Source organism: Perissodus microlepis, chromosome 23 (assembly GCF_051167445.1).
Source record: "Perissodus microlepis isolate ML-2025 ecotype Zambia chromosome 23, ASM5116744v1, whole genome shotgun sequence".
Lineage (NCBI taxonomy): Eukaryota > Metazoa > Chordata > Actinopteri > Cichliformes > Cichlidae > Perissodus > Perissodus microlepis.
The window spans coordinates 35,075,404-35,088,122 of NC_140482.1; the positions used below are offsets into that span (position 1 = coordinate 35,075,404).

The following is a 12,719-nucleotide window of genomic DNA, read 5'->3' on the forward strand; positions in this document are numbered from 1 at the left end:
CACAGCCAGAGGACAAAATAAAAGCTATTGTTGTAATTTTATATGTCATTGTTTTATATCTTATTTATCGTTGTTGTTCTTTGTGTCAAGTTTGTTTGAAGACAGGATTATTTGTCGATAAATTATCTCTGTCTGCCCTTTGGACGTGTGTCTTTATGTTTATCGGCCAACTCCGGGGTACTCATCTCCATGACAACAGGAAGTAGCAAACCCTGCAATGCCACTTTTAGCCACGTTAAGGATGTGTGGCGCTTTTCCGATACTTTGAGGGAGATGTTACAGTTTTTTCTGATCTTTAGGAATTAGAAACAACCAATCTTTCCGAAATTGTACGCAATAAACATGAAATAGTACACCAAACGATTCTAACTTAAATAGGAAAAAATAATAATTGCAAAACTTATTAGAAAGAGTTGACACTTCGCCTAAGTTTGTCATACCTAGGCTACTGCAAACCCCAACAAATTATAACATTTAAAACTCAGTCTATAGCAGAGCATTCAGTTTGGCCTGGACCACAAGTATTAATGGTTTAGAAATTTAACTATTCAGGATAAAACAAACAGATTTTACATAGTAAATTATCTTTAAAACGGTTTTAAGATTAATTATGAAAAGCCAGGGACAAAGAACAATACTGTAATTTATAAACCCTATAAATTACAGCATTATCACCTTATCACAATCTGCGTCTTCTTCAAGCCTCCCCTGCAAGCGTCTTAAATTTAAGCAAACATACAGAGGCAGCAATAAGAAAAATCACCACAGAGCTTTATTTACAATTTCAAAGCTACAAAAACAATTAAAAAGGCTATTATATGATTTCTTGCGCACATGTGCTCATCTCTAAGGAAGGATGGCAGACGGGCAAACGTTTTTCGTTTTTCCAGTTATGTGATGATAGTCTTCAGTCTGGCCGGAACCCACTGAGTACACAGAAGAAATAGCCTTTCTGGAGGCTATTGATTGGTGTCCTGTGTGAAATGCTGCAGTTGGACTTTATTTTATTGACTTGGCAAGAGATCCTGTGGTATTTTACACAACTGCTCTTTCTGTTTTTTAGGTTCTCGCACTAATTAAGCCTTAAAGGTAAACACATTCTTGTTTATGGTGCTGTCACTGTTTATACCCAAAAGACTGATTACAGTGTTTGCCCGCGATCATTATAGAGAGGTTACTCTTGAAAAAGAGTTGTTGGTTTTTTTTTCATCTCAGTGAGACTGGCCTGGATAAAGATAGGCCATAACAATAATATTTCACGATGAACTAAAGGAATTTGAACACTTTTAAATTCATTCACTTATCTCACCGGTAAAGGTGAGTAACTCTCTGTGAAATAATCGGAATGTACTTATTTATAGATCTATACAGTGCGTAAAAATCATTATATACATTTCCTTCCTCTTTAAAGCGACACACCAGCATCGAAAACAGAATACAAAGAAAGAGGCTTTAACTGGCTGATGATAGCGACATCTACTGTTGATAGTAGTAACTACACATTCGTGTTCCGTGGTTGGTAATTTGCACTTTTAATTGACCAAATAAGTAATAAAATAAAATCCTGCCAGTAATTATCTAATACCTTATAACCAAATATCTAATCAGTCAATTGCAACTCAATGTATTTAGGAACGTAGACATGGTCGTGTTATTTGTTTATGTTGCGCATCAGAATGGGAATAAAGGGGAATTCAGGTTACTTTAAATGTGGCATGGTTATTATTTCCAAATGGGCTGGACTGAGTATTTCATAAACAGCTGATCCACTGGGATTTTAACCACACCTTCCTCTGTAAATCAAGGATTATCTGTAAAAGAGAAAATATCCAATGATCAGCAACTCTCTGGGTTGAAATGCCTTGTTGATTTCAGAGATTAGAGGAGAATGACCAGACCGCCTTCCCGATGAATACTAAGTCAAATGGCTACTCATTCCAACCAAGGAATGCAGAAGAAGATCTCTCAATTCACATGTTGAATGTTGAAGCATATGATATCGACAGAAGACCACACCAGGTGTCACTGCTGTCATCTACAATCACACAGGTGGCCAAAAACTGGACAATAAAAATTGGAAAGCCATTGTCTGGTCTGATGAGTCTTGATTTCTGCTGAACATGCAGAGAGTAGAGTCAGAATTTGGTGTAAATAACATGAAAGCATGGTTCCAACCTGCGTTGTTATCAGTGGTTCAGGCTGGTGGTGGAGTTCCAGATGTACTTAATAAATTGTCTGATGTCACACACATGAAAAATCACCACAAAAGGTGGAGAACAACAAAGAAAATATCCCAGCCAACCCCCCAGATAACCAAGCAGATATAGTGCTGGTTTAGTATCAGAGCCTCAACACCTGAGGCTTCTGCAGTAGGAGGAACTTATTTTACCATCTGTAACTTTATTATTAGTAAAATTACACATTATACAACTGTACATCAAAAAAGCCGTTTTCATGTTTAAATTACTCTTACTATTTTATGTAAAAGCTTAATTCACTCCTTCACTCTATTTTACACTGTTTTCAAATGTACTGAAATAGGACTAATCACACTGAAACAAAATTACACAACTACACCCAGCCACAGATAGCAGTTTTAATAACACAAAACAAAATATGGATAAATTAATAGTGTTTTAATTAATATCCATTGTGTACATTCAAACATCACTATAAAGCAGAGGCAGAGGGATGTGTTTGATGTCTGGATCACTCAGTGGCGGTGCAGCAGCCTGGGTCTCAGGGTCTGTTTTGTCTCTGTACACTAAGCTTCAGAGGTGGAGACTCTAAAACACATGCAGGATGTGTATGATTAGAAGATACAGAAGATGCATTTGACATATAAACTGCATATAAACGCGGTCCTACGAGTCTAGTACAAAAGTAAAGAGGATAAATATCACAAACACTCCAAAGCACTCTCTTTTCATGTAAAATTAAAATGCCTTCATGGAATGGATATAGTTTTTTAATTGTTGAAGACGTATATGCCAAAATGCACTGTACATGAAAGTGCCTTTGGGTTTTTGATATTTTAGCTTATTTTAGCACAGTCACATAATCATTAATAAACTCCTAGAGCTTTTTCTTCTACTCTAAATTTCATGTACAATTACTTAATCTTTCAAAAATAACATGAAGGCAGGAAAAAAAACTATAACCGAATTTTTACCTTTAGTTCATTCATACTCTAAGGATCTTCTCCCATTCCGTGGCTGTAAGTGTAAACACAATTTTTAATTTTTAATTGAATTTCAAATTCTGCCTATTTTGTAGGCTTTTTAATTCCTTTTTTAGTGGCACAAACATAAACATACCCGATAGAGAAAGTAGCCTCTGCTCTGGATTCCTCCAGGTCCCTGGAGGTCGGCCTGTAAAAACATTTAAAAATACATAATTTAGCCACCTGCAAAAAAGAGTTTCGGAGTTTTTGCTCTTAGTGTTGTCTACAGCGCCTCTTCACCACCAAAGCCACCAACATGTACCCACTCAAAGACTCACATCTGGATTTGAAAACACACACTCTCCACGTTTCTTGCTCACGTTTTATCGGCGTCCACTTTGTGTTTGTCAGTGCTTGATAGCAAGTGGGGGAGGAATTCACCTGGCTTGCCACACCAATTATAGACCATAATAACTCTCAGCTTGGGAAAGAACAACTAATGTAGAGTGAGTTTGCACAGAGTGAGGAGAGCTCTCAGATATGCAACAGCATGATTGACATTGACGCTCAGGATGTGGATAAACACACTGAACTCAATTACAGAATGGAGCACACACATTTCACTATAAACATTTGCAGCAAGCGCACAAAAGTGGAGCTGCTTTCATCGTGCCTGCTGCAATTATCATCATCTGTTCATCAGCTCTTTCTATACCATCCTGTTGCTCTTGAGATATCCAAATATATACGTTTAAGAAGTAACTTTGCATAATTGCTGTCACACAGTGTAGGGGGATATTAAACAACACAGGATTTGATGACAGTTTGAGCCACTGATTGCATTTTGCATTCAAAAAACAAAGTATTTCTCTTTGTTTTATCAGTCAGTGGCTGTGGAGAACAGATGTGAGTGGTACATACGTGCATTGTGAGTCCTCTCTCTCTTCTAGTATTTAGTTGGGAAACTAGACGCAGAAGAGGGTGCAACTGAGGGGACTGACAAACATACACATATACAGACACATAGATAGATACAGGCAGATACACACACATGAATAACAGCAAAAAAGAAAGTACAGACTATGGAATGTGCAAAGGCAAAGAGAAAAACACGTTTTTTTTCTCTCAACACATAAACGCACGCTACACAGAAATACAAACGTACAAATGCTTCCTCACTGCATCAAAGTGTGTTGCCTGTATAAATAGATCACATTCTGTGTCTCACTCTGTATCACAGAGATGGTGGAGTGAGAAAGCGAACAGCATCATATGTCACCGAAGCAAAATGCTGTGTTATTTCAGTAAAAGTTGCTGCATGTGCATTAAAGGATGTTTCCTGTCTGTGCTGGCTTCAATAACCATAAATGCACACCGAGGAAAATAAATATGATGTTTGTAAATAATGACATCTGTTTTTCACACTGAGTATAATATTTGACAATGTAAATGTATCATTCTATTTTATATTAGCTGTAGAAAAAGGCTCCCTGCATCATCTAGCTTGAGTTCTGTTATGTGGTAAACGGCCAGAAAGTCTTTTGCATACAGAAACAACATGAACAAGGATTCATCTTCATCAAAAACAAACATGCAAACAAATAAATAATGACATATTTTCCTTATAGTTAAGTATAAAATTGTGCGCTAAAATATCATCTGCGACTTCAGACACAATCCCCTTTGCTTTCGGTACAACATTTGTGTGCGGTGTCAGGTATGAAGGGCAGACAGGAAGGATCGCTAACCCTAATACATCCAGGTTCTCATGCGATCATGAAGCACAGCCTCCTACTAATCTATGATCTATAGGTATTTCACATGCAGAGCAAACACAGGGCAATATTTTATCATACATATGTACATATTTAGATATATTAGGACCGTGCATGTTTACATTTCCAAGTGTTGGTCTGGCATGCATTTGTGGTTAGGGGCATGACGTGCAGGTACTTTTAATTGCTGGTGTTAATAGCTCTGATAGGCCTAAATTCAGCCGATTAAGAGGCGTCACAACAAGAAGTGCAGATTCAGTTGTAAAACAAAAGAGGTGGTTTTTTAGGTCAAGCAGCATTCTGCAGCAATCCAGTTCAATCTTTTAACTTACCCCTCCCTTTGACAAGACAGAACCTTGTGGTCTAGAGTAATGAAACAAAAACTGCACATAGAGGGCAGGAATATATATATAAAAAAAAAATAACAAAAATAACAACCAAACCCACTCAAAAACCAGCACAACACATGCAATGTTTAATCTATAATGATAGCCATATAAGGCAAAGCATTAAAGTGTGAGAAAACATTTACTTACCCTTTTGCTATTTTGTCTCACATTCAGCTCCTGAACACACAATGAAATATTGACAACTAAATTAGTCTTTGGTCTTTTGCATGTCTTTTTTTTTACCGTTGACATTGTATGATGTTAGTGGGAGGGTCATCTCATGCATTTGTAGCTGTGAGCACTGAAGCTCCACCCACATGCTGTTCACACCTGTTGCTTACGAGGAGCAGCCAATCAGAAAGATCTCGATTAACAGGAAGGCGGTGGAATATGAAACTGCTTGTGAGCCAGCACCAAATCCCAGTATAAGATCCTTTTAAATTATGAATTATGCAAAGCTGCTCTTGTAGAGTCCAAAATTAAAGATATCAGACTGAAGAAAGAGCATAATTGGTCCTTTTAAAATTATGACTGTTGCACAGTATTTGTGTCTTTATAGTTCCACGTATAGTTTTCATAGTGTTTTGCATTGGATAGGGAAAGCAGGGTATCTTAGTCCAAAGTCTTCATACTGTGAATTCTCTGAGTTATGGTTTGGTCGTTCTTTGTGAATTCTGTCATAATGCCATAATTAATGTTTTAATGTTGTGTACCAAATTCTGCAAAACAAAAGTGTTTCATGTTACTTTTCAAGTAAACAACTCTGAGGTACCTTTGATTTCTGAACCAGCATCAACACACAGAGTTCTCCTAAGACATCAGATGCCTGGAAAGAGACCAGAGAGTTGTTTAAATGTTTCAAGTTATTAAAATAGATAGATAGATAGATAGATAGATAGATAGATAGATAGATAGATAGATAGATAGATAGATAGATAGATAGATAGATAGATAGATAGATAGATAGATAGATAGATAGATAGATAAAATATATGTCTAAATAAACTATATCATTTTACTTGTTTAGGATTAAACTCACCAAAAACCTCAGGTCTTCAGAGAGGTAGGATGAGCACATGGCATCAATCTGCAAAGCAACACAGAGAATGGTGGAGGAGTGCAGCAACAGAAATGATTAAAAAGAATAAATCAGTGTGCTTTACCTCTCTGAGTAGCTGCCCCTGATCTGCTGTTGCCTGCTGAAGATCTGCTGGAGCACCTTTTTGTTTCATACAGAAACACATACAATATACAGTTAATACAGAAACTGACGCAACCGATTTACAGTTTTTCTCCCTTGCCCAATTTGTCATTTCTATGATTCAGGGATCAGCTAAAACCAAGGAAGAACAGGAACTGTTATTATTATTATTATTATTATTATTATTATTAACAACAACAACAACAATAATAATAATAATAATAAATACATATTATTATTATTATTAACAACAATAATAATAATATGTATTATGTATGTGTTAGTCCTTTAGACTGTATTAATGAGACTAAAATCTTTAAATGTATTCAAATACATGTATATAAATGTTCAACTAGGAGTAATAAAAAACTCTCTGTACAGCAAGTCAGTGTCTGAAGTATGTTAAACTGTATTATCCCCATCAAATAAAATTTTAAAACTGACATTTAAAATGTTTTACCACATTAGGCAAATAGCTGAGAACACTTTTCTATATTCTGAAGAAATTATAAATTAATTGAATATGTTTTTATGATGAAAATCAATTTGACTTTTTCTCACTTGACTAATTTTATGCTCATTACTATCTCAGCATTATTTTACTGTGTAAGTGCTTGCTTATTATTTCTGTATTTATTTTTACCTCTTATGTTGCCCTTACAATAAAGGTAAAACAAACCCAACTCCTCACAACACATATAAATGTAAGTCTATTTTTGATCTACAAAATAAAATCTTTTGTAAACTCCTTCACCTTGGAGAATGACTTTTGCAGAAGACAATAAGTCAACATTTTCCAGCACTGACACTGACTCCAAAAGATTACTCGCAAACTCACAGATCACTCCAACAGCTGGAGAACTGACTGTCAATCTACATCTAAGTACATCTCAGTCATTTGTTACTTTCTGTGAGCTAGTAAACGCAAAAAGTCAGGGGTTTAAGATTTTTTTCCTTTCACCAAACTGTCTTGTACAGTTTGATATCATATCAGAAACTAAATCCAGGTGATATTGATACAGAACATAGACAAGAAGTTCATGTTAAAGTTAATATTTAAATTTCTTTATCACAAATCATTAATATTTTGTTCTTTCTTAGCTTACTTGGATAGATAGATAGATAGATAGATAGATAGATAGATAGATAGATAGATAGATAGATAGATAGATAGATAGATAGATTTAGACGTTATTCTTTAACTTTTTAAATTAGGAATAAACCTGCTTATAAGGAAATAAGCTGACTTACTTTGGCAGACTGGTATGGTGAGGATGAGGAGGGCTGCGAAGGTGATGCTGGCCGTGCGGAGTGGACTCATGGCGCTGCTGCTGAGGCTGTGCAGGGTGCTGAAGGCTCCGCGCTGACTTTGGCTCTGAAAGGTTCTCATCTCTCTCTTTGGCTGGCCTTTGGTGTCTTTTGTCTTTTGACTTCTTGCTCTTCTGACAGCTTGTATCTCACGTCAGAGTAATATGAAGGCTCGTGTCAAACACCCGCCTCTCGTGCTGACACTTGACTGCGTCACTGGAGCTCGGCGCGCGTAAAAGTTGTTTGATTGCCGCAACAGGTTGGCGGAACGAGGTGCTTCGGGCAGGCTGATGAAGGATGGATGTAAAGCAGGAAGTGAGTAAAGTTGTATCACGTCCATCAGAAAATCATCAATAAATAAGATAAACATGTTTTTTTTTCGTTTCGAACTTGAAAAATACGAATATGATAAAGTAGGCTACAGTATTACTCATGTCTTTGAATCGATATCTAGTTTCAGATCGGTGCCTATCTTCTTTTAGAATTGTAAAAATTCCCACATGAATTATTGTAAAGTATACAAAGTATTTATATCATAACAAAGTACAATTTTATTATCAACTAAACGTGTAATCCTGAAAATCTTGAGAAATTTTCTCCACTAGCTGTGGATTTTATTTATTTATTTTTTGTTATTAATATCATTAATAACTTATTTTTCCCAAAATAAGTTAGTATTCGGTCTTTACATTAATAATAATCAGTTTGCACTCTTGTTGTTATTGCATCACATGAGCTCAGAAATCTAATATTAGCAGCGTTAGCGTTTTAAAATCACTTATGCTATGCAAACTTTTTCAGTTGTGGTCTTGGAGAGAGGTCACAAGATTCAGGTTCAGCTAAAGTAAACAACAGATTTGAGCCTTCCTTGGCAAAAATAAATAAATGAAACAATATACCTAAAGCACAAGAAACACACAACATTAACATTTACACATAAAGACTAAAGGGCAATTTATAGTACTGTGTTAAATCCATGGTGGGCAAGGTCATCGTTTGACTTCAGAGCAGAGTTACGCAAGCAACAAAAACTGCATATGTTCACACTGGCAAAACACAATCTATTTTATTAGCATAATGAGCATGTTAACTGCAGTCTTTTACATTTAGTTTCACTGAGGTAGTGTCCTTGTGCTATTCAATATATGATGTTTACACTACATATTGCCACCAAACAGACTTATCAAGGTTGCTGACGTCTATGCCGCCACATTGTGTAGTTACATTACTAGTAAGGTGCCCATCCCGTTATGGCAAAGGCTATGTTATGAAAAGTATTACTTAAACATAACACCATGAAGGAGCCAGGGGAGACAGAAGGAAGTAGAAAACACAAAGAAATCAAAATAAATCAAACCCAATAAGGTCAAACCCAGCAAACAAAAGATCTTCATATTAACAGCAAACATGTTTTTGTTTTAGTTATCTGTATATCCACTGTGCATGTATTAATGTGCATCATAGCACTTGTTTGTATTTCTTCCACAAGTAAAATGTTCTTAAAGGAAAATCCTAAAAAAAACATTTTGACACAGATCTGTACACTCAGCTCACAGTTTATAACCTCTAAACTAACTATTGTTAAACAGCTAACACCAGGTGGCCAATACTTCACTAAAATTGGGTCATGCAACAGGACAATGATCCTAAGCACGAGAGCAAATCTGCAACAGAATGGTTGAAAAATACAAGAATATGCGTGTCATGGCTCAGTGTCCAGACCTCAACCTAAACCAAATCCTGTGGTAGGTGCATTAGAGAGGTCAATGGACTGAAGCAATGTTTTAGGCAAAAATTCCCTTACAGTGATGTGAGAGACCAATAAGGTCATACTGAAAATTTTAACTTCAAATTATTGCTGTTAAAGATTGTTCTATAAACTACCAAAACATGGGCTATGCACCATTAAGTCCTATGAAAACTTTGTTTTTCACATGATTGTAGTTATTTTTAATCATATTTTTATGCTAAGTCACACTTTTATCGTGTGTTTGAACACAGGTGCCAGTAAAAAACAAGAAAGATGGTAAGTGATATAAGAGAGGTTTTAAAGGGGTAAAAAAAAAACCTCACACACACACACACACACACACACACACACACACACACACACACACACACACACACACACACACACACACACACACACACACACACAGGAAAATCAAAACAAAAAGTTGAAAGGACTGAGAGTTGGTGTAGACCATAGGTTTGCTGGGAGGACATAAGCAGAGCTATATCCCAGTTACTGTTTATGACTTTTCACCTTGTTCCTAAAGCTTGAAATTGGTTCTGGTTTCATTTTATGTGGTCATCAGCAAAACATCACATCACCTGTGAGATGGAAAATGTTATTTCACGCTTGAGACCCACTCTAATAATCAGTGGTAAACACTAATGTAATATGATATTGTAGTATGGATTATTTAGTGCTGGTGCTAGTTATCCAACACACTGTTGTGCTACTTTTAAGAATGCAAACACATTTCCCAATGATAACTAAAATAACAATGGCTATTAATTTTAATGAAAAGAGACAGAATATATGCAAAAATCCAGAAAAAAATCCAGAAAAAAACAAATTACTTAATCAATGAATTATAGATCAGTCTTGAGCTCCATGCAAGATCTTGCCTCATGGGATGAGGATGATCATGAGGAAGATAGTGGATCAGCCCAAAACTACATTACAGGAGCTTGTTAATGATCTGAAAGCAGTTGGGACCATAGTCAAGAAGAACACCGCTGGTAAAACACTAAGCACTAATCTTACAACATCTGCAACGTCTCCCTGCTCAAGACTGCACATGTACAGAACTGTTTGCCAGTAAACATCTAAATGATTCAGTGAAGCCTTGGGGGGAAGGTGCTGTGGTCAGATGAAACCAAAGTGGAGCTCTTTGGCATCAACTCAATCCACCATGTTTGCAAGAAGAGAAATCCTGAGTATAACCCAAAGAGCACCATTGCGACCCTTAAAACCGAGATGGAAACATCGTGCTTTGAGACTGTACTTTAGATGGAGGCATGTACTGGAACAAGTTGGATAAGAACCTCCTTCCCTCAGCTAGAACACTGAGGATGGGTCGTGGATGGGTCTTCCAGCATGACAATGACCTAAAACATACCGATAAGGAAGCAAAGGACTGGCTAAGGAAGAAACACATTAAGGTCATGGAGTAGTGTAGGTAGTTTCCAGACTTCAATCATATAGAAAACCTGCGGAGGGAAACGAAGCTTTGAGATGCCAAGAAACCTAAAGGAATTATAGAGTTTCTGTAAAGAGGAGAGAGGCAAACTCCCCCTTGCCAACAAGGGTTTCTCCACCAAGTACTTAGTAATGTTTTACGTGTAGCTTAAACACTTATTTCATTCAATGACATACAAATAAATTTATACATTTCATCTAATGTGTTTTTTCTGGGTTTTTGGTTGATATTCTGTCTCTCTCCACTAAAATGAAACAACTCTAAAAATTGGAGACTGTTCGTTTCTTTGTAAGTGAGCAAACTTACAAATTCAGCAGGGGGTCAAATAATTATTTCCCTCACTGTAAGCATGGAGCATAATGTATAGTATAGTGAATTATGTCTTCTTTTTTTCCCAACTTTTGTTAAACTTTTCATGCATTCACGCAGTCGTGTATAGTTAAATGTACATCATTATTAGGATGAGTCATTATAGATCATTACTGAATTATCTCTTCTAATACCAGGTAATTGTTGGCCTTTGTGTGAAGCAGCGTGTGTGAAAGCAGACACACTTGGCAACGCTACATTTCATTTTGATCCAGACAGTGTAACAAAAGGAAATAATGATCGCCACTGTTCTGTTTTCTTCATCTCAAGCCAATATGAATATAAGATGAATTAATGAGATACTACAAAGCAAGGTGGGTATATTTTGGCTGTAATTGGCTTCACTGTTACAAGCAGGGGCTTGGATTTATTGACTAAGAAGGCATGACACTCACCACAAATGAGAAACAGATGCTGCAACAAAGATTCTGAAGATTTATTGGAGTCATGTAGATACTCCATAAGGACTTTGTGCACACAGCAATATGTGATTCATTGTCTCAAGATTTGAAAAGCACTTTTGCCACTTACATGTACACATAAAGCTACTTGAGAAATTAAAATACTGCTTTCATTTACCACTTTCATTACCTGCCACCAGATAAAATGTATATATATTGATTCACTGTAAAAAGATTAAAGGTCATTTTTAAGTCACTTTTGCTGTGGAAACAAGAGATGCACTCGACAGAGGGCTGTAATCTGCTCACAGTTTTGTCTTCGAAATCTGATGTGAGTTTGCTTAATGGCACAAGTAGAAACAAATGGAGTGTGCTGATAATGGAGCAATTCAAGGAGTCATCACACTCATCTCCACCCTTGTCATCCTCCTACACTAATCTCGCTAACCATGCTTTATCTCCCACTTTTCCTTATTGTGAATGGAGACCAAACAGGGGAGGTCACGGTGCAAGCATAACAGCAGGATGACAAGATATATTGTTCTTTGCTTTTTGATATTTGTTAGATAAACACAAGTTTTCACGGTCTTTTGAAGTGAAATGAATGCTAAAGTTGCTTCAGTAACACCTGCTGAGCTCATGAAAGCTCCCCTTGGTCCAGCATTCTGGAGAAGTCTTGAAATGTCACGACCTTTAACGAGTTCTGTGTTGTTATGAAGCTGACTGGCATTTGCGTATGTTGGGGTAAAATATTTTTTGGGAGTTAAAACCCAAAGGTATTTAGAGAAGGTTATTGTCTATGATTCACACATTACTTGAAGCCAAAACACAGATTACAGTCTTTATTGTGCAATAATTATTTCAAAGAAATGAAATCAGGAAGTTTGACTCAGTATCTACCTTA

At 36.4% G+C, this 12,719-nt stretch overlaps 1 protein-coding gene across 6 annotated transcripts; it reads right to left on the reverse strand.

Annotated features, from left to right (window-relative positions):
* Window positions 1–2,582: 2,582 nt before the first annotated feature.
* On the reverse strand, window positions 2,583–8,084 carry nmu (neuromedin U). Of its 6 annotated transcripts, XM_084922631.1 has the most exons (10): window positions 7,780–8,081; window positions 6,491–6,546; window positions 6,367–6,414; window positions 6,100–6,153; window positions 5,475–5,504; window positions 5,271–5,321; window positions 4,085–4,159; window positions 3,318–3,371; window positions 3,173–3,215; window positions 2,583–2,786 (listed from the first exon to the last, which is right to left on the reverse strand). In XM_084922631.1, the coding sequence occupies exons 1-9, from the start codon at window positions 7,916–7,918 to the stop codon at window positions 3,180–3,182; spliced, it is 543 nt and encodes a 180-aa protein (XP_084778757.1). In that variant the 5' UTR covers window positions 7,919–8,081; the 3' UTR covers window positions 2,583–2,786; window positions 3,173–3,179. The 6 variants fall into 6 exon arrangements, with proteins under 6 accessions (XP_084778757.1, XP_084778759.1, XP_084778760.1 ...); XM_084922633.1 differs by lacking the exon at window positions 5,271–5,321 and having other exon boundaries at window positions 7,780–8,080; XM_084922634.1 differs by lacking the exon at window positions 4,085–4,159 and having other exon boundaries at window positions 7,780–8,079.
* Between the last annotated feature and the right edge of the window lie 4,635 nt (window positions 8,085–12,719).